This window comes from Lingula anatina, chromosome 2, assembly GCF_051362555.1.
Source record: "Lingula anatina isolate TDL-2025a chromosome 2, LinAna3.0, whole genome shotgun sequence".
Lineage (NCBI taxonomy): Eukaryota > Metazoa > Brachiopoda > Lingulata > Lingulida > Lingulidae > Lingula > Lingula anatina.
In genome coordinates, this window is record NC_141768.1 from 6,103,049 (window position 1) to 6,126,530 (window position 23,482).

General features: G+C 36.0%; 2 protein-coding genes across 4 annotated transcripts in view; one reads left to right on the top strand and one right to left on the bottom strand.

Moving 5' to 3' along the window:
• The window catches only part of LOC106167611 (fibrocystin-L-like), a 44,809-nt gene extending 42,565 nt beyond the window's left edge, over positions 1–2,244 (bottom strand). The window contains exon 1 of the mRNA XM_087003163.1: positions 2,053–2,244. Within this exon, the coding sequence (XP_086859289.1) occupies positions 2,053–2,113 (61 nt within the window). The 5' untranslated portion in view covers positions 2,114–2,244. The remainder of the gene's footprint in view (positions 1–2,052) is intronic.
• Positions 2,245–8,882: 6,638 nt separating this feature from the next.
• Positions 8,883–23,074, top strand: LOC106161948 (G protein-activated inward rectifier potassium channel 3-like). 3 transcript variants are annotated; one of them, XM_087003023.1, is made up of 3 exons: positions 8,883–9,070; positions 15,305–16,979; positions 21,274–23,074. In XM_087003023.1, exon 2 carries the CDS (start codon positions 15,524–15,526, stop codon positions 16,967–16,969), a length of 1,446 nt encoding a protein of 481 aa, XP_086859149.1. In that variant the 5' UTR covers positions 8,883–9,070; positions 15,305–15,523; the 3' UTR covers positions 16,970–16,979; positions 21,274–23,074. The 3 variants fall into 3 exon arrangements, with proteins under 3 accessions (XP_086859149.1, XP_086859150.1, XP_086859151.1); XM_087003024.1 differs by lacking the exon at positions 8,883–9,070 and adding an exon at positions 12,082–12,231; XM_087003025.1 differs by lacking the exon at positions 8,883–9,070 and adding an exon at positions 14,684–14,742.
• Positions 23,075–23,482: the final 408 nt, after the last annotated feature.

A 23,482-nucleotide genomic window follows, 5' to 3' on the forward strand; every position in this document is an offset into this window, starting at 1 on the left:
GTCTCGGCATGGTCTCGAGACTTTTCTTCCCACTGGACCCAGTGTAGTCCTCTAGGGCTGAACTCTAATTATTTTATTTTGCCGATTATCCAAGGTATGAAGAAAAGACATCATACTATCTACCATTTCTCCTGCTAGTACTGAGCCCAACCCAGTTCTTCTGCCCATTTCATTATTCTACATAGGGAGTGCATCAAAAAAAATTTTTTTTTTTTTGTTATAATGAAGCTCCTCTGTTGGTGAAGATACATGTACTACACTGTACCTATAAGAAAGACCAAAGATAAGAGCTCATTGAAATATTCGTTGACTTAGTTTGAATCATTAACACTTAGGAACGCGGGTTGGGCCCAAAACACATAGAATTAGAGTGTGTGTGTGTGTGTGTGTGTGTGTGTGTGTGTGTGTGTGACCCGAAATCATTGAATATCATTCACGTCAGAACTCTGAAAACCGTTATAATGAAAATGCTTTAAAAGGATTATTTTTCAAACTATGGATTCAACAATTGTATTGGCCTTCGCTAAAAGTTTGTCTTATAATCTTATATACAAAACGCATTTTTATGTCAAGAGATTCGGTGGTGTACCCTTGAAATCACAAATTATATACGCTTACAATATCTTACACGCACGCACTCACACATGCGCTTCGTTGGCATGCATCACGGTTCAGTTTGGCTGCTCAAGACCCACGCTGTCCGACAACTGTTATTTGTCTGGTGCAAAGTATGGATTATATGTCCAAGCGATTATTTTTCTTAATGACAAGAAGATATCTTGTATTGGGAGCAAAAGTTGATCGAAAAAATAGTTAATTTGAACACATCACGAAGATAATATTTAAGGGCATGGAAACTGATAACGATATCTACTGTACCTTTATGTCACCTACTAAAAGAGCACAGATTTTGTAAATGAAGAAATAAACCAATAATAGGCCCATTATCTTTATTTGTGATTTTTTAAGTACAGCATGGGTCACTTAAATCACTAGACAAAAAGGTGCATAAGCCGTCTATTTTTAAGGCATTTTGCCTTATATTAGCTCTAAACAATCTTTCAATAAATGTCCCCTCGGGAGTGAGAGGGCAGTTGAAGCAGAAAGCAAATCGTTTTGTTTTTCTTACTGATACATGTATTTGGTACAACAAACATATAAAAAACGTGTCTGAATAAGTTTGCTTGTGCAAAAATGACAAAGCATATAGAGTTTAATTGGGTGTCGTCTTACAACATTTCTAGAGATGCACGTAAGGCTTATTCTTCCATTGTATGATCAACACTTTTTTATATCTGCCTAAGGCGTTTTCCATTGGTTAGCCTGAAAATTATTCCGAAAAACAACCCTACAGTGGAGGCGTATTGCCGGATATATACTGATAAAAAATACTTATTGTCTAAATGACACAACGTTACGCCCATTTAGTTATACATCAGTGATAGTAAATGCGTTCTCCATAAAGTCTTTTCCGCTAATAAACAGTAGATGTAATTTTCCCTTTACATCATGCTTAACGTACATGTATGTATTCAGATGTTTCTGTAATCACTTATATAATATGGGATCAGTAACTCTTTTCAACAAAGGGACGAGGCATTATGTTTGTCATGTCCCATGTTTTAATCTCTTTCGCAGCTTGAGAAAAATCTGCCTGTTTCATTGTTCATCTATCAAGCCTTGAATTTTGATCTAAGTTTTCTTCTAAATTGTGCCGATAATCAGAAGAGGTCTGTTGCAGGATTGTTTTTAGTTGTTATCTTCTGCGACCAAACTCCCAACGCTATTCCCACCCTCTCTTTATGGATATTTTTTAAAAAATCCTTCATATATTTCAATCATCTAGTTGTAGGCCATGGTAAGTGAAATTCTACCCAGCCTGTCGGCACAGACAACGCTTAACCGACTATCTTCCTCCCGAGTCCAGATAGCAGATATATCACATGAACTCTTCCCCCTTGACAGATACAATGGGTATAACCAAAGAAAAAAATTCAAAAACGCAATTTTACGTATTGTGAACGGTTACAACGTAAAGAAAATGTCACTCACCACTACTGCACGATAGAACCAAATAAATGACCACAAGGCAAGAGATCGTGGACCGTGGCATGGCGAGATCACAGTCACGAATGTTTGATCGATGATGATGTCAACACTTATACGCAATTCCCAGTGGGGAGCAGCGTGTGTGATTTGAACTCGTGTGACCTGCGATGATCTTCATTACAACGCGTTGTAACAAAGTCTCTCTATTTATACGGTTCCCTGTCGCTTTGAGCATGCGCTTGCACAATACGCTTTTTTTCGGGTGCATACAGGTGTATTGATTTGTTTGCGTCGAAGAATGACAGCCTAAATACTGGAATACAGAGTTAGAACGTTTGTACCGCAAAAGTTCACTGCGGCCAAACCTTTCAGTCTATTTGGAGAATAAATGCCTTTCATATAAAGTGCAAAAACAGGCGTTTACGCAACAATGTTTTCAGATGGCAATAAATGACCCGGCCACGGTTACTCAAGGTGAAGACGCCATAGAAATTAGGATAATTGTGGTTTTTATTCAATATCGACAAATTAAATGCCATTCTCGGGTTTATTACCAACTGCTACGTGCAGCATAGTAAGGTCTTTACATCATCTCAGCGAGATTCAGTGCTATTTACCAGAAGTTTTCGAAAGAATTGCACTAAATTCAACAGAAATAAAAAAATGTGAAGGTTGTGAAGGCTTTTTCTACTGCTTTTCTTTCTGTTCTCTCTGTTGCTTACTTTCTCAATTTTTGTTAAACCCTTTCCCCTTTCATACTTTTATTTTACTCTGGCACCTTGGTGGCCCCTTAGCCGTGGTGCTAGTGTCTTGTGCATTAATCTGACCCTGGTAGTGCATACCCTCTGGTTTTTCACAGATATTCACAGATATGTCTCTAGATAAATAGGCAGTCATTTTGGTCTGGGTGGATTTTTCCGCTTTTCCCTATATAATCTGCCACCCTGGTAGAGGGTAGGTAGTGGAGCTGACGCTCATAGTGAGCCTTCATAAGATACCCCTCACATGGAAACCTGCACAACCAACACATCTTTTTGTAGCATACAGTGATATGTAATGACAACTATATCTAGTTACACCTGATTATAAGTCAGACACTTCAATTTTGCGTTATTCAAATATTTTTACAGGATGATATGTAATCTTCGCATAATCATTGTTTATACTAAATATGTGACATGGAAAATAAATCACTAGTTATCTTCAGCTAAATTGAGTTTGGTTCTAGAAAAGGTTTGGGGTTTTATTTTTAATATGGTGACCTGCTGATATCATTCAATAGAATTTTGCAGGGTTAAACAAATTGTGAGATATAATATAATTTAAAATTGTTTTTTGAATAGGAACACGTTTTTAACGAAATCGCACAAGAAAACTCCGTGAGTAATGCCGGTGTAAGGAGGGTAAATATCGTAACAGAGAGCATTCGCCCTCCATTAGACTCATACAGGTTAAGGTTAGCTTGGCGTTAGTGGGTCAAAATCTAGGACGCGGCTTATCTGTGTAGATAAATGGGAACCAGGCCCAGACCTATATCACCGGTTCTAAATTGAACGTAAAGTTCAATAAATTTTCCTGTAACTTTGCGTGACTTATTTCGCCAAAAATAACAAAAATACGTATGTAATAAATCAATAGCTCTGCAAATCATGAATACACTGAAAAGATGCGGGTATATATTTAGAATTGTGAAATGCACATTTATGGAAAATCCGGCAGGATGATCAAAAATTCATGCGCCTTTGGAACAATTATGAAACCTGTTGTTGCGGTAAGCCTATATCATTAATGAATTGCTGATGAATGAACGGCGGGCTTTTGACGAAGACGACAAAATAAAAATCAAATCGATCCCAAATATCTATTTGCTCTTTGCAATCGCTCGGCATGCTGACGTGCACGCATGCTAGCACAGTCGGAAGAGTGTTTAAGAAGTAAAGGGGTTAAGATGGACATTAAATATTAGATCTGTTCATTCAGTGCACGATTAAGCCGATGTAGGTCTACATTTATCATGCTAACAATGAATATTGCTGGACTGTCACCGAGGCAAAAATATTTCAAATAATTCCAATGGAATACGACCTATCTGTTAAAAAATGCGCAAATATTGGTCATCTAAAGAGCTTAAGAAGGCCTACTAAAATATATGTATATTGAAGTAACTGCTTAGGACTATTTTACTCAACTTAAACCAAATAAAATAGGCCTACTAAAGTTTGGCAAGTAGTCCGAAGCTTTTATTATTCACAGTTGTGTATTTACCTATTTATCTATTTATTTATTTATCTGTTTGGGTTTGTGTAAAAAAAAAAAAAAAAAAAAAAAAAAAAAAACGTGGAATTAAATAAAATCCCCATTAATTTAATCTAGGGCGATTTTTATAAATTCGTTTAAAATTATGTTTTTTCTTTTTTCTTTTTAAATCATATTAAATTAAAATCGCCAATACATATTCTAAGGCGATTTTAATAAATTCGTTTTAAATGATGTTTTTTCTTTTTTCTTTTTGCGTTATGGTAAACTAGAATGATGTGATTTTTATTTTCATAAACCAGATTCAATCAAGGCGACAGCCGAGCGTGGAAACAAATGTAACGTGGCCCGATCTTCCCAAGTTTAGGGCGTATTCCCAGACATTTAGATCGATCTATCCCCGTGGGGAGTCTCACTAGATTACAGTCAGATAATCCGGCTTAAATGTCCGTCCCGCCTACTACAAGCTGTAAGGGGGTAATTAACTTTCGTGCCCGCTCGGCTGACAGCTATTTAGCATGAACCCCCAGGGCGTTAGGTCGATCTAGTTTGGATCGATCTAATCTCTGGGAATGGGGTCTTAGGGTGCTTTCCCAGAGATTTAGATCGATCTAGAGATTAAGATTTAGATCGACCTAACTCCCTGGGGGTTCACGCTAAATTGCAGCCAGCCGAGCGGGCACCATAGTTAATTACCCCCTTACAGCTTTTAGTAGGCGGGACAGACGCTTAAGCCGGCCAAGCTGACAGTAATCTAGTGAGACTCCCCACAGGGATAGATCGATCTAAAAATCTATGGAAATGGGGTATTAGATACCACCACATTTTCATTATGCATCAACTTAAAAGACAGTGGCGGATTAAGGGGGGGGGGCAGGGGGTCCTGACCCCCTCCTTCGGTTTCTGAAAAATAAATCACACTTATATTCCCCTGTTGAAATTACAATATTGACTAGCTAAATCATAGTTCTAAACTGCGGCTTATCTGTGGCACTAAATGGCACTGTTTGCCCTCCAAAACACCAAAATATTTGGGGCCCTGCAGCGGGACCCGAACCCGACGCCGGGGGGGGGGGGGGGGGCGGTTTTGTATCTGAAGCCTGTCATTCCTAAAAAAACGCCCACCTCCCCCCCCCCCTTGAAATAATCATGGAACCTCACCTGTCATACCACCTGTAAACCGCGTCCAGCAGACAAAAATGGTATACGTTACCGAAACATACGTTACCATTTAGAGCTCTTTACATAATGTAAAGACATGGTAAATTAAAAATTCAAGTAAAATTGAGACAGTCGTAGATTTTTGTTCTATACGCATATATGTTTAAAAAAATTGAATACAACTTTGAATTCATTCAATTTTAATTAATTAATTTATTTATTTATTTATTGACACTTCAGCATGTGAAATGCACCGCTATATTGGGATTGGGTGATACTGTACATGTACATCCAAACTGGAGATGGTAGAAAGTTTCAATTTGAACTGACGCTTCTGCGGCTCCGTGGTAATCTGTTGTCTTTGACACAGGTAGACCCTTGTACATGTACGATGTTCGAATTTTAGAATGACATTTGATTACTATCAGAGGAAAAACGTGCGTACAGAGGGTGGGTGCAAAAGAATCCCCCCCCCAAAAAAAAAAAAAAAAATCCAAAACCATCATCAACCATGGTAACAGAAAGTCACGAGTTCGAATCACCAATGACGCATGTCAGTCCGTCACGACTGCGACAATGGAATCGGGAAGTCACGAAAGAAAGGCAGGCTCTCGTGGGTCTGTGCAAGTTACCTTTTTGCATGAAAAAAACGGTATATAGTTTAGAATAACTTAAGTGATCGATTTGACAACTTATTGCTGGTCATTATCATAAAATCTGCGTTGTCAATAACCTTTCTTTTCTCTTCACTTAAGTCCTTAAAGGGATAATAACTCTTCGTATGAGATTTATATTTCACAATAAAAATATTGTGAATAACTCACAGAAATATAATATATTCTGTTTTACCACAAAAACGGCAGTTATAGCTATTATTCTGACATCTGAGCTGGTCTTCAGACCACGTGACCTCCATTGACGGCTATACTCTGTTATAATTTCTTAAGAGATTTAAACAAAAAACCAAACTTTTTTAGAAAAAAAAACAGGGACTAATAATAATAATAATAATAAAACACTTCTTTAAAACCGCGCTACACATGCGTCTCAGCGCTGTTTACATAAAAAATAAAAACTCCACAGATAAATTAAAACCAGTATAGACTAAAAACAGAATACTTAAAAATTTTTAAAACTAAAAAGATGCTATAAATTAAAGTATTCTCTAAATAAAAAAAAGTTTTTAAATTCTTCTTAAAACAGTAATATGAGTCATCCAGAGACACATTAGATCTTGTGATAAAATTAGACCATAAAATCGGTGCACAAATCTCGAAACTTCTGTGTCCATATGTTTTAAGAGTCTTTTTGGTGTCTTTTCGCTTAAGTTGAAGTTGTCCACTAGATCGAAGTGATCTGATAGGAGTTAAAAGTTCTATGGTAGAATTTAAGTAAAATGGACAGTCGCCCTTTAAAATCTTAAAAGTCAAAAGTAATATTTTAAAAACTATTCGTTGAGACACGGGTAGCCAGTGGAGGTTTCGCAGAATTGGTGTGATGTGGTCGGACCTCTGAGCTTTACAGAGGAGACGAGCAGCAGAGTTCTGAATTGATTGTAGCTTTTCCATTTGATAGTTAGGTATTCCAAACAATAGGCTATTGCAATAATCCAGTCTAGAGGTTACAAATGCATGGATGAGTAATTCAGTTTGCTTGGTGTTAATAAGGTGAAAGATCTTGGATATCCGTTGGAGACTAAAATATGCTGTTTTACATACTTTGTTAATGTGTGATGTCATTTCACATTTGTTATTAAAAATAACACCCAAGTTCCTTACTTCTGTTGTTGGTTTTATAAAAGTATCCTATATAACTATGAATGTAAAAATGGATTCATTAACCATTGGTAAGTATGGTGCTTAGGCGGGGATGGTCATCGATCTCTATCTTTTACCAGCTACACCACAGATCAAACTTGAATTGAGTCAATAGTTAACCCGGTATGGCGTCATCAAAAAGTGCTATCTTCTCTGTGGGAATATCGGCAAGAAGTAGGCTATATTTCCTTTTTTTTCGAAAGTCACGTCGCCGCTATTTCTTTACCCAATCATACATTTTGTTTTTTATCCCCCCTTCTTGGGCCCCTGCTTATCAAGACTGTTCAAATGGTCATACAGTACTCAACAGTAGACATTTAAAATGGCAATGTCCTCAAATCGTAAACCGCCTAGGGGGACTAGGCACTAGGGCCGAGGCAGGGGCGGATCCAGGATTTTTTGAAGGATACGAAGCCGGACCGTTGGCGTGGGGTTCAGTCCCTAAAATGTTTGGTATTGTAGAGGGCGAACGAAACCATTTGGTACGGTTTAGAACCATAAATCAGCTAGTCAAAATTCTAATTACAAAAGGGGAAATTAGTGTAATTTTTTTCAGAGACTGAAGGGGGGATCCGAACTCCCCTGACCCCCCCCCTCTAAATCCGCCATTGCGAGGCCTGTCATTCCTAAAAAAGCGTTTTACTCACTTTAAAAATTCGATCAGCACTGGTTTTGTTCTTTAATTCTTTTCCTACAAGTATAAGATTGTAAAAAAAAAACAAAAAAAAAAACGTGATAATCTTCTGTATAGAGCGTTTATTTTATTTTATTATTATTTTTGTGTGTGTAATTTTAGTTTGCTTGTCACTGAATATCATAAAAGGAAAAAACACACCGACAGTGGGCCTAAAAAAGCATTTTAAATGAACTATTTTTTTTTCGTGGTGCAAGATTTTTGTCAGAAATGACAAAGTATACACTATAGATGTTTCATTTGACAACATAAAACCCCTTGTTACCTTGTTACAGGTATAGGGGCCTAATCTTTTTTGGACATTTTTCCGGGGAACATCCATTACATTGACACAAAGCCTCCCGTGTTACAGTTAAAATATTTATAAAGCCATCCTTACGTCAGCTATAATTAACAATAACAAAATCGCCACAAAATACATTGAAACACAATACAATTCCCCGGGGCATACGTTACCGGAACATACGTGCATGTTACAGAAAATCCCGTTTATAATGCTTCTTACTAATCCATATATAATAGAGCATGATAGAAATTAGGCCTACATGTGGATTTTTTTCTGTACACACAAAACGTTCTTTTACAAAAGATTGAATACAACTTTGAATTCATTCAGTTTCATTATTCTGATTTTAAAGACTTGTGACATTTCAGCTTGTGAAATGCACCTCTATATTATTATTCGGTTTGGGTGCAAAACGACCTGGTATGGGGAGGGGGCAGGGGTAGCCTACTTAGAAATTGCGTTGGAGGAGAAGAGTTCAGCACAACAACGCCGCTATCACAATACAGCATATTCTCTGTTTTGTCTGAGGATTGCAAAAGGCTCACACGACTGGGATTGGAATCACTTAAATACGGTGAACCTAAAATAAAATAATTTTTTATATACTTTTCCAAAAGTCCGCCTCTTTTAAGCAGGAGCACCTGAAATGGATAACTGTGACTCACCGCTTGTAAGCGAGGTCATTGTGTGTACTCCGTGATGATTGGATTGGAGAGTAAGCAGTCACTTCCGCCTGTAATCAAAAATATCCTGTTGTCCATTACTACACTAACGTAGACACACGTCTTATTATATGGATATTTAAAGGTAAGCAGCTTAAATATCTAAATGATATTTCAAGATTGTTCATGAAAAATAAGTGATAATCCTTCTGTTGATCTGTAGTAAAATGGCCTCTATATAATATTAAATCAGGGCTTCGCTCATAAGTTTCAACAGTAACTACTGGTACATGTAAGTTAGGCCATAACGCATTGCTATAATCAAATAAGGTTATTGTGGGGGCAACAAGTCATATTACATTATTTTCCTCTCACTTTCTGTTACCTTAAAAACTCATTTATCCTTGTCTGATATGTATAGAAATATGAAATATCACCGCGTGCCGCACAGCATTATCACAAGGTAAAGATTTGACCTCGTACAACTACAAGTGATATATACTTGAATTAATGACTGCATTTACGGTTTAGTGTATTGCAGGTGTGTAACTTTCATGTAAGTTCACCGTAAATGCCCTGAACAATAGGTACATGCATTCTATGATTGTATGATCGTGCTTAAAATATATTGATTTTGAGTTAGCCAAGATACATATACATATGTAACCACAATTGAGGGTTACACACACATGCATATGTGTGTACATACACACACACTCAAGCACACACACTCACACACACACAAATGAACACACACATATACTAGTACACAGAGATTTCAGATTGAATTGCGTTAATCATTATAACCCCTGATAAGGGTTTGCATCTGTAAATTGATATTCAGACAGGAAAGATCAGATATACAGTGACAGGATACTTTTTCTCAAATTAATGATCAGCTTGTCTTTGATATCAATAAGTCCTAAACGACCTAAATATACCAACAATTACGTGAGTTTCTGACAGCATTCCAGTTGCTATAGTGACATTTCTTCAGGATTAAGGAGATAGATCGAAATATATAGCAAAGCTTGTTTCATGATTTTGAGCATAACTCCATTCGTCATTTGGTGAAATGTTGACTAAATATTAATTCAAAATATTGAAGTTGTCTTTCTGGTTTAAAGAGTAAACTAGGTTATTTAGAACTCGTAGCATATAAACTGCACACTGTTGGGAAATACCTCAAATAAGTCAAGTAAGTCATGCAGTTTGTTGCGAAATCCCTGATTGGAGAAAACTTAGTCAGCATCCTCATCTTTACTAAGTGAAAAGTGAAGGGTATACTTTGTTTTGAACAATGGTAATGCCACTTTATTCTGCAACAAAAGCTGTTGGAATGTGGATAAACTAGTCAGAGGTCTACTGGAGGTAAAGATATTTCATCTATATGTGCCACCCTTACATTCTGTGAATTTGTGTGTTATCTAAATCTCTTGTTTTTACAACTCTGATATCACAGCACTTGAATTGGCATTGACTTAATTTGCTACATGGTACCTGGATAAAAATGTGATAGCATAGTCTGTTTTGATCATAGAGCAGTTATAGTATATAATGGCTTACAGATTGCTCTGATTGATATATATCATCCATCTTTTAAATAGGCTTAAATTTGATGTAGTATGACCATGAAGTAGCTTTGGAATAAATTTTCCTAGAACAATTGTACTAGCAGTGTGCATAATTATATCTATTCTTGGAAGAACTTCAGCAAGTGAGTGTGCATCGGTTAAGTATTACTGTCACTGGATTCTTCATCTTTTTTTAATGTAGATTTATATTTTGGGTATCAGATGAGATACAGGGCATGCAGTTGTGAACTTTGCAAATTTAAATATGGAACAAGCTTGAAAAATATAAAACAGCAAGCCAACTTTAAAATTGTGGAGAGTAAATGGTTGTCACATGTTTTGTAAGAAACAGGAGAGTTGTAAATCTGCATTTCTGAGAAATAGTGGATGCTCTGGTCAATAAGAGACTTGGGCCCCGTATCTCAAAAGCATTGCGTATTGCGAATCGCTATATCAAACAGAGGCTACAATGTATTATATGGGACGAGTATGGGCGAGTTATGGAATCAAGACGCTTGCGCACATGCACAACACAGCGAACCTTTCGAGATACAGAGCCCTGATCTCATTAAGGTGGGACACTGGCTTAGCTATACTGTAACAGACAAGGGAAACTTCCGATCCGACCTGCAGATTTCTTGTAGTGCAGGTCCTCTAGACCTACAGTGCATCCAAAGTTTTCCCCATGTCATGCAGTAAATTTTTGTCAATCACAGTTTGTGAAAACCTGGAAATATCTTGGCCACTAATTAACAAAGTGATGTCGATGAAAACATAACCTTCTGTGTTAGTGGAGGTAACTAAATACCGAGGCTGATATGGTGTACATCATAGGTTGTACATACAGCACATGCAACACTGCCAAGATCGAAAGAGTAAAATACATTTAAGATGTGTAACTGCACACCATGAGAAAATGCTATTGCGCATGTGTGGAACGTTAAATGTAAAGGAAGCTAAGTTACTTCTGAAACGAGGCACCTAAATAAGTATGTGAGTCTCACGAAAGGTGCATGAAGCTCGATAAGATGACACGTAGATGCACATTGCTAGGAGATTCAAGTTAAAGTATTCTAAGCATTGCTCTAAAAACTAGCCAACAGAATATATAGGATGCTTCATGCCATCAAAGTTTCTTTAATGCAAATTTTTTTCCAATTATGAATTTGCAAATTTGCATAGATTTAAGAATTCCCAGACTAGGAAGTTCAGCATAACACCTGCATGTCTTTAGAGTCAAACTGTTTTTTTTTTTTTTTTTCATAATAAGACATGTTGATTTTGTTAGCATCTGAAAGCTTTTGGTGTGTGTTTGAAAAAAAAGGTGTATTCACTGTGAAGTTTCCTATTTTACATCATAAACTTCAAAAGTTGATCACAGTTTTTTTTTAAATAAAAATCCTGGCAAAAAAGCCCTGGCTAAAGGTGGGTGATCACAGAGCTCTTCATAAGAAGATCCATGACTGGACTACAAAGTTGGTATTCAAAGAGGCCGCAGTTTTTCTTTTGTTTGTATGAATAGTCTCACAGGGCTGAATTGCAGTTTAAGAAAGTTGATTATATCACTGTCACGTCAAAATTCAGCCATGCATGAAAATTCAGGTGTGCCTAACTTTAAATTAAGTTTTAGGGATCATTTTCACAAGTTAAATAGAGGTGAACTTGAGAGTGTTGGCTATTCTTGATCACAGTTATTTGCAGTCTAGTTGGAAGTGCAGGATACTCTCCTCAGGTAATCTCTTACTTGGTTGAAAAGACCAATGAGTGAGTAAAAGGTAAAGGTAACATCATTAAGACCTTTCTGTCAGGTCTGTTAAATTGTCAGTGTAACATGCTAAGTGTCCTTGGATAGATCACAGCATATCTGCATGCAGTATTTTATGGTGCTTTAAATGGCTTAATTTGTAGAAACATGGCATAAGTTTTCACTCTCTCTGTATGTCTGGTTGTTAAGTATGCAATATTTGTGGATACTTAATTGTTTGATTTAGTGGTAATGCCAGACAGATAAGAAAAACAATTTGATACCCTAATACATGTGATATATATATATATTCCTATTCTCTCAGTGGTATATAGTCTTTTGGTAAGACTGGAAGGTGAGAAGATGATGGGGTCAGACTGTTATGTTCACCTTCACAGCACGTAGTGAGTATTTATGTACGCCAGCCTTTGTACCTGATGCCTTTCTTTGCACCTAAATCTTAGCATACAATGCCAGAACCATGAATCCACTTTGCAATTCAAATGTATTAGCAGTTGTATGTTGCTATATGTTGGTGTTTTGAAAACAGCCCTGGTCACATATACATGATTGTGCTATAAAGTCACTGTTGTTGAAGGACAAGGTTTTGTTAGGATTAACAATACTGTACAATCAGTGTTATATGTATATAAAACTATTGCTTTGATTTCATAGTGTACCAGTATGTGACTGTGTAATGTATAAGTACAGGTGATCTTTAACGTTGTAAAACAGACAGGTTAAATATGTATAATACATTAACTTGCAGTAACTCTTCGATGACTGCAAGTGACAGATGATCTGCACTGGCACTAGGCCCCTGCTTCTATTAAAAAAATTTGTCAATGTTACTTTAATAAGCATAAATTTATTAAGATAAGCATGGATTTATTGTCTGGTTTTCTGATGACTTCTGTTGATCTTTTTACAGTCTCAGAAAAGGCAACCTCAGTCATAGTGCACTAAAAGATCAGGATGTCCAATTGTTCTCCTCTGTCTGTCTGGCATTACCATAATGTATTTTTGATTGATTCCACATTTTAATACCTGATAGGATAGGATGCAGTGAGCAATACTCATACAGACTAAAACAACCGGCAAATTGCTCCTGTTGATCTTTCAAGAGGAAGTGTAATGTATATATTTATTGCCTTGGCGTTGCAATTCAATTTAGAAAAATATTCACAATTTCATGAACAGGTGGTTACTGTTAACAGGTTAGGCAGATGATCAAGGTGATAAGTCTTTTATATATATATATATATATATATATATATATATATATATATATATATATATAATTTGCTCCTCTTTGTACATGGCATGAAACATGGCACATTTAAAATGAGTATAAGAAATGACCGTCCCTATGAAACAAACATATTATTTCACTGGACATGAATGTCTCTTGTCTCTAATAGACATGGGAAACCCTTATAGAAACCCAAGTAATACATTATACCAAACACTACAAAGGACTACATGTGAAGCAGCCAGCATGATTTATCAATCTGTTTTATTGAAACGCTGTAAGTTACCCTGGAGCATGCATTGCAGCTGTAGTTTTAGATCAGCTCTCTGGTGTATGGATGAATCAGTTCTCTTTTGGGTAGTTTGTTCCGCTATTGCTTAATCCTTTTTTTTATAGCAACTGAACCTAGATACATGTTAAGAAATGGGCACTGCTGCTGAGTTAGTAAACACTGTTACTGCTGCTACCCTTACTAAGTCCTATTAAGTATTTTGCAAAGAGGCAGTAAACATTTATAAAATGGGTAAAGTATTTCTTGTCAAGCATAGTTTTGTAGACAGCTATAAAGCTCTTGTATGGTCATTCAGATTTGATGGCAAATGATAGCACAGTAAAAGACACTGAAAATGATGTCAACTTAAGCTGCTTGCATATGCAAAAGGTGAGATGGTGCAATAAAACATATTACGTATGCGGACTACAGTTTTTGTTGCCAATGACAATTGACAAGACTTTTAATCCTGAGTCACTGTTAGAAATATATCAAAACTTGTTTGAAATCAGATTACAACAACATTGCAACATTGCGTTATCTGATATTGATTTTTTTTTTGAATTCTTTCAGCCATCATGCCTTAAGTACGTACAGTAGGCATAGATGACGAAATCTCTACCAGCCCAGTCTTACGTCATTCATTTTAATTTGACTTAGGTTTCAAAGTTCGCCGCTGTTACTATGGGGAGGCCAGTGATAAATTTTTATTTCCTTGGAACTATATTATATAAGACTCGTTATCTCACTGTATGAATGCTAATGATCTGTTCATTCTAAGAATCGGGCCTATAATTTACCTATTATTTGCAAGCCAGGGAATGACTTATACCTGCCATTAAGGATCCTAACCTGCTCCATTTTCATACTTTCATCGTTTTTATTTTGTTAATTTATTATGTAACAAATGGAAGCAGAGGTATGCTGATTTACTGGGGAAATTCGGATTTTGTTTCCATGATCTAGATACAGAAAAGTAAGTAGGGGGATTACTGATATACGGTAAATAGGCTAATGTAAAGGAAAATTTACAGATAGCACTGAAATTTGATGAGATATATTTTTGGCTCTCTTGAAGCTAGCACACTGATTTAATGAACAGGCTTTTCAAGGAATTTCAGACACTTTCCTGGGATTAACAATGAAAAATGCAATTGAGGCTAAGGATGTTTTGTATCATGTATAGGAGATTTTATTGGGAGATTCATTATGTGGATCACCAATACTCCTTAGTGTTGGTGATTTACATAACGGGATATAATATTTTTCAACGTTTAGATGAAACTAAATATCCCCAATATCACATTATTTTTTCCAATGCACAAATGAGGTAAGAGAAAAGATGTCCATTTTCATCTCTCAGTAATCTGTTAAGTAAGATGTCTCCTCACAAAGAACTGGTGGTTTCTTCCTCTTTGATCTTTATTGATCAGTTCTCCCAGAGGCGCATCAGTCATGAACTTTCTCGGCTCATGTACGGCTCATGTACGAGTTTGAAAACATTCAACTAATGAGTATCTGTTTGTTTTTCTTTTTAGGAGCATCAAGCAGAAGTGATGTAAGACAGCCAGATGCGATCAACTGAGGTGTTGCAATCAGTAAGACGTGACATCAGTACTGGAGTAAAAGTTTACTTTTGCTGGGGAAATCCATTAAAAAATTCTGTATGAACAGGAGATGGTTATGCAAGGAACACAGAAAACTGCATAGTACTTCAGAAGTGCATGTACATACCGTGTCTGTGATCGAAGTGTAAAATGGAAGAAAGAGGAAACGATACAGATAGATCAAGAGATGCATTACCTTTACATGATCTAGGAAATCAAGATACAGATGGTTTAAATAATAAAGTCAAGTTGGATGACTACAACACATACAACGAGTTAAAAGATCCGTACCAGCAGTTTGCTGCTCGCAGCCAGATTATGTCTCCAAACGGGCCTTTATTACACAGGGGGGCCAAAAGTTATTCCAAGCGAATGCGGCGTCGCCTTGTGTACAAGAATGGAGAGTGCAACATATCGCATACAAACATTAAGAAACTTCGAAGACGTTACTTGGCAGATATTTTTACCACACTGATTGACATTAAATGGAGGTATAGTTTGATGATATTTGTCTTGGGGTTTGTATTATCATGGTTGGTGTTTGCAATGGTTTGGTGGTTGATTGCATTTTCTCATGGAGACATTGAAGCATACCAGAAAGGTGATAGCGACTGGAAACCATGTGTGAATGAAGTGTATTCATTCACAACTGCACTACTATTCTCAGTAGAGACCCAGCACACCATTGGCTATGGTTCTCGCCATACTACAGCATCGTGCCCAGAGGCCATTATCGTTATGATGATGCAGTCATGTTTTGGGGTTATCGTACAAGCCATGATGACTGGCATTGTATTTGCCAAATTGGCACGGCCTAAGAAACGAGCGGAAACACTCATGTTTAGCAAAAATGCTGTTATATGCAAACGTGATGGGCAGTTGTGCCTTCTGTTTCGTGTAGGGGACATGAGAAAATCGCACATCGTTGAAGCTCATGTGCGTGCAGCCATGATAAAAAAGAAACTATCCAAGGAGGGCGAAGTAATGCCTCTGCATCAGTTTGACATAAACCTTGGTTTTGATGCAGGTTTGGATAGATTATTCCTGGTCTGGCCTCTCATAGTCACCCATGTCATAGATGAAAACAGCCCCTTTTGGAAAATATCTGCAGAAGACTTATACAGAGACAACTTTGAACTTATTGTCATTCTAGAGGGTATAGTGGAGTCCACAGGAATGACAACACAAGCCAGGAGTTCATACCTGCCAGGAGAAATCCTATGGGGCCATCGCTTTGAACGCCTGGTGACATTCCAGAAGGAGAATGGCGAGTACCAGGTGGACTACTCACGCTTCCATAACACTGTTCCAGTGGATACTCCCACCTGTTCAGCTAAAGAGCTAGCAGAAATGGGTGATGAGGATGAAGAAGACACGGGTTATAATGGCTATATGGATGGAGATGACAGCTCTTCTACCAGTGAAGCCACTATAAGTTCCAGAACCAGCCATACACCTTTACCAAGTCCGTATATTCTTAAGAAAAATGGTTGTGTGCAAACCACTGATCATGACTTTGCTGATGACTTGGAGCCTATAGCCAGGATGGGTTCTATAAGAAGCTCTGGAGGCAATGATGAACCAGCTTTTTATTGAACAGCAATAGGTATGTAATTTTTCCCCTTTTTTCAGTGATCTATAGAATTTTTATTGTTTTATTTATACAACAAATGGTCATGGTAATACCATAAATTTTGAAGAAGTCAGAAATCTTTTAGTAAAACCATCTTTTTCAGACCGATGTGTCTTACTCAGTTAAATTTTAAATGGTAGATAAATTTTATGCTATCCTGTTCTGCAATTTACTATACATGAAGATTATATCTCTCTAGAGGAAAGCATTTCACTCCCAAGATCAGTTATTGAACCTTATCAATGTAATGAAGCAGTACTAATTCACCAACATCTTCCATGATGAGTATTCAAGACTTATGTCATGACACTCATTAAGACTAGTCAAAGATGGCTCCAAGCACATTGTTCTAAACAACAGAAAAATTGCCTTCATAATGGCAATGGGGTAAATGCCAGTCTGATTAAAACCTTCATTTAGATATGCATGTCATATTTGTTCAGTGTATGAAGAATTCTTCCAGGAAAAGAATCAATTTAAGGTGTACATTGCTTGTTAGATCTTAACATAGCAAAAATAAGAATTTTCTGGGAAATTTCAGCTAACTTCCCTTCATGATCAAGGTATGCCCTATCTGAAACTGTTGAGAAAATAAGCTCTATGAACCTGTATTTCTGTTCAAAATTTTTATTTTTTCTTTCACAAGGAAAATTTATTCAGTACTTATGTCAATAACAATAGCAACTTTAATACTAAGAACTAACAAGAAGGGGGTTTTGGATCATAAGTCAGTGAACAGTTTGGGATATGGTATATCTTGTTGATGAAGATAATAGAGTTAAAATCTCCCAAATTAAAGTAAAAATCTATATAAATATCAAACGATCATTATGTGCCTTTAATGTGTACCAGAGAAGACTTGAATATTTGATGCTATTAAAAATTTTGGGACTTTTTTGAGAGAATGTTCCTATGACTGTTTTAAGAGAAATAAAATTGGATAGAAAACAACTTTAGTGACTGATCAAGAATTTTCAAAGATCATTTAAAATTCAATTTTTTTTTTGGAAAATTCTCACTAGAAATCAGTATGGTTAAAAAGCAGTACAGTGATACAATGTTGTCTTCAGCTAGATTCAGAATGTCACAACAGTATTAATCCTTCTTCAGACATAAGTAGCATATAGAATTAGTGACCTGGATGTCGATGATTATTTCATATTTTCACTTTTCCTGAAACACTACCTGTCATTTTAATATCTTCGAAGTGTCCTGTTCAGTAATGTTGCAGTTGTCTGCAAATGATAACACTTGACCACAGAGTGGCTGAGAAAAAGTGATGGAAAGTAAAATGGTAATGCTAAGTGTATATCTAGTCTAATAGACATACAGACAGATGTCAGAAGTTTTCCAAAATGCTAGGATTGTATTCTCTTTGGGGGGAGGGGGTGGGTGTCTTGACAATTGGGGCAATGGCAATGAGTTTTAAGAGTCTTATGTAAACTTTTCTCTGAATCAATGATATTGGGTTACAGAGCACATGCTGGATTAAAGAGTACAGAACACTGATACTCAGGGAGGACATTGAAGCCTAATGGCTTTGATACCAGGTAGGGTCTTAAATAAAGTAGTTTTATTAGCCACAGACAAACATAGCTATTGTTTGTGGAATGAGGATTCCATGCCTTTCTCAATGAAACTGGAGTTAAAGCTTGCATGGCCTATATCCCAGTGGCTTTGGCTTTGATCCCCCTTGTGTGTAATTTCTGTACCTCTAAAGCAGGACTGAATATGAAAACAACTCATTTGGGAGAAAACGGTTCTATATTGGCTTGGAAGTGTTGTTCCTAAGTGTTTAAGCCGGCATTGGAAAGATAGATTGGGCAATCGTCATTCAACTTGAGCATGTATCATTTGCCGTTTATCAGCTGTAAAATATGTCTCCCTTTAAGTGTAGTTTATTCACTAGTGTTTTTGTCAGCTTCTGGCTTAGAGGTCATTTAAAGGACATCATTTGTGTTGGTGGAATATGTTTAATTTTCCATGATGCAAGGCTCGTTAAGTCTTACATTTGTTGTAAACCAGTCAGAAATTGTTATCAAATTCCTTATTTGTCATATGTTATTTCCCCCAAGGGTTTTAGGAAACATTATTCATTTGGCTTAATGTTTTTTCTTTCTTAGTATAACTACTTAGAGGTGAATGTCACTTTCTGGGGCCTAAAATAAAATAAAAAGATAATTTCTAGTCATATACGTATTTTTCTGCACATTTTGATCACTTCAGGGGATTAATAAAAAAAAAAAAAAAAAAAAAAACGGGGACATCAACCTGATGTTGTTGTCAGTGGTGCAAATGTAGATCTCCACCCACAGCAAAGCGTGCCAAATACCATTGACGTCTCTGCTCTAACAGGCATGATGAACAATTAAAGTTCATGTGAGATCTGTCAATACCTGTTTGATAACCCCCTGCTCCTCTCATTAACCCCTGAAGTGATCAAAATGACATAAAATGACTGGAATTACCATTTCATTCAATTGTAGAGCCCTTTTTTAGGTCCCAGTATATGATATTTCCCTTCAAATGGCAATAATCAGCATTTGAAGTATGGATATCTCCCATATGTAAAATGTCTTCTTCTTTTGACTCTGTTCAGGAAATTGAATATTGTCTTTTTTTTATCAGGGCTTCTCATTCAGCGTGGGTCATGTCATTGATTTCTTGTGCTTTAAGAACTTGTACGTGTGTGTAGCATACAGCTATATTGGAGCTCTTTTTATAGACTTCAGCATATTTAATATTTGCACAGTGTCAATATCTCATAAGACTTGTTTTAATTCACTTTGCCAGTCTGATGATTTTGGCAGCCACTCCACACATGTATTGACAAATTACTTTTATTTGACATATGATCTATGTTTTCAATTATCCACCCCCTTCCCCTTCATGATGCACATCTGTTTTTGACATTTAGATCAAACATTTGCTAGCAATCATATCTGCTCATTATTCCAAGAACACTTTGTTGTTATTTAGATGTTTTTGCTTTCTAATAGTTAATATTTTAGAGGCCATATTTTTCTGCCATTCTTACTCAATCTATGGAATTATATTGCGACGGGTTATTTTTAGTGTGATAAGGCTGACATTTACAGATTGCAAATATGGCTTAGTGCCTTGTAGGAGATGGCTACCCAAGCTAGAATAAGTATAAGAGGGAAAGCATAGGTGACTGAATAGGAACTTAATTGTTAGTGGATTTTATAGTATTTAGCCTTGAATAAATTGTTATTTTAGTCAAAAGGATGTATACTCAGGTGCAATCATTAAGTCTTAAAATAAGTGATCCGTGGAGAGTGATCTTTTGATTTGATAAGTTTGATATGTTTACAGTTGGTACATTAGTTTTCAAGTTTTGCAATCTATCTTGCTTGGTTGTGTAACTTGGGTTTACAAGATTACCAGTGGCAGCCTTTGAATTTTGCATATTGCAAGTGCTGGAAAATGTCATTAAAAAAAGAAGCAGCAGTGCATAGTGCAACCATGGTTTCCGCCTGTCCAAACATTAGCTGAGATAACAATGAAGCTCATTTTGTGAATGATTTATGAGCATAATTCCCAACCAAAATGAAGGGCTTCTTTTTATAGTAAAAAGGCTCTGGAATAGCAAACAAACAGTCGTAGCATGAAGTTGTGTTGGCATCAGCTTATAGAAAAAGATTTATGAATGTAGTCTGTGAATGTGAGCTGTTCTAAGGCAGACTGTTACACAAACGCTGTTACTCATAATGTTGCATTTATACAATGGATTTGGCAACCACGGAGTGCAATCTATAAGAAAAGATAATATGCTTCAAGAAACTGAATTAGTAGTCATAGTTCTGTTTATGGGAAGATGAAAGAGATATATTCTTCTATCACATTTTCTTTTAAATTGTTGTCGGTTGCATCCCAAACTAACTAGTTAAGTCTACCGGTTATAAAAATTGTAAAGCAGCTACCAAATAATGCACAACACGCCACAAGCAATTTCCTGTGTATGTCCTCCATTCTCAATAGTTTTAAATGAGTTTTAAGGGAATACTTGTGCACAGCATTATGAAATATATTGCCAAGGAGAACATGAGTCACTGCAAAGTTTTTTTACACACCTGTGTCGACATAAATCTAAGATAAAATCTTTTAGTGATTACGACTAGCAAACCAGTTTTATTGCCAGACACAATTGATAAATAATGTTCTTGACATAATACAGCCATTTTGTGATTTCGCAATATATTATTATTGCTAAATGCCTGAGCATATATATATTTATTATTTTCAGGTATTTTACCATAGTTGTTTATTTGAGGCACAACAGTTGAGACTGCCGTTTTAGGACACATCACATAAACAGTTTGACAGGACAGGAGGGAGTTGGGTGTATCCCAGTAAACATTGCAAGCTGTACCATAGTAAGACGGGAGCTTGATTTGAACTTGAGGCCACAGAGGTCAAGACCCACTGGCAGCCAGCCCTCTGCATAGTGTCATTGGTACATTCTTGATAATGTCCATGAACAAGATTCTTCCTACTGGCCACCTTTCTCCTTAAAGGTGCATTTCAGGTAACCAACTCTTTGGTGTTCAGGAGTACACTGCAATAGGAAGTTCAACTGAAACCCCTGCTAGATTTGTGTCTCTTTACAGATTTACTGACCATATTACTTGCATAGGCTTCTTTATGAAACCATTCATAAAGAACTGTTATTTATAGAACTTGTTGTTTCAGATCCACACCATTTTTAAACAGAAAGCAGTGCATTGATTGTTTGTCGGTCAGTAGTGATTCACAGAACATTAATAGCAATTGATTTATAGTTGTGTAACTGAAGTGGTCTGATGACCTTTTATAAATTGATTTACATTAACAGCATCATGATATTAAATTTTTGCTCACAGCTACTTGTTTTGGTTTACAGTAAACTAGACTGTGCATCTAATAAAAGATCAATAGTTCCAAGGGTACCGTCAGATACTGAAATAAATATGTTGATTTGTAAACTGGTATTACTCATAGGATAAGACAAAATGTGGTCAGAGAGATGTATATGCCAGGGAATAAAAAATGCTGAGAAGTGAATTCATCATGAAAAGATGCACTGCAAAATTATGGGCACATATCTTCTTTTTGTTGTATTTTTGAGATCAAAGTAAAATTCAGATTTGCTGGGCTATTAAAGTAACAGGTTTGCACATAACATGAAATAACAACATTTATTGTGTGATTAAAAGTGTGGAAATATTCTTAATTTTATAAATATTCTGGTAATCGTATGTATTAGATGTGATGTGGTATATATTGTTTTAAAGGTAAAGAATTATCTTTAATTGTATATTTTAGTGCTTTACAGCATATTGCACAGCGTATATGGTAATGGGAAATTGTGACACTTAGCATTTGCCACAGTATCAGATGAACAAAATTCCAGTGAATGCTGATATTTAAAGCACTGGATTGTAAATTTTGCAGTGAACAACTTTACTTTAATTTGCTCTGAATGGATTTTTTCAGTGCCTTGAATTGTATGTGCCTAAAATGAAAAGAAGCCCAAATGTGTGTGTAAGTTTATTTAGTGCATGTGAAATGTTTAACACTGTTTTTGTGTTATTTACATGTTAGCATAATTTTGGGATTCAATTTTGAAAGGCAGGGAACATGATGAGAATTTACCTCTTCCAAAATCCTGTAATTAATCGTAAATACTAATGATGAATAGATGTGCTTATAGGACTGTTTGTTGAAATTGTGTTTTGTGATTTTATAGTAATTTTAAAGTGAGTTTCTCTGTCATAAGTATCTCTTAGTAGGAATGATTAAGAATCAACATACTATAGATGTAAAACTTTAAGTCAAATAAATGCTAAATAGGATTAGTATAACAATCATGTATGAGCACTGTAAGCTAACATTGTGAAGATACATATAAGTCAACTAATGTAAAAACAGCATATACATTGTAAAAATATATTGTATAATATAGGGATTTTTTATTATGATCATAGGTAGTCATTATTAGCTTTATACACATCCTTTTATAATACAACAGATTTAAACTCACAAATAAATAAATAATGGTGCTGCCATATTTGTGTTTGTTTCTTATGCTAATGTAATAATGCAAAATATAATTTAATGAAGTTTGAAATTAGCTGAGTATATTAAATTATATCAAAAGCAAAAGCATGCAGTATATCTTTCCTTAAAATATGCTGTAGTCTTTCCACAGAGAATACAGGAGTAAAAGCTATATAAAGGATTGTAATCAGTTTGAATGACTAAGTACGTCTTAGAACTGGCTAAGTATTTGTCAGAATAGGTTATGAAACCCAACTGACTTCTGCAAAAATTTTTAATTAAATATAACCACCCATAACATGCCACCCGGACTATTTCTACTTACCCTTGAGGGTCTTGGCTACATCTGTTTCCTTGACTAAATTCAGTTAGATTAAGTAAAGCCTTATATAGTACCTAAAAGATAGGGATCCATT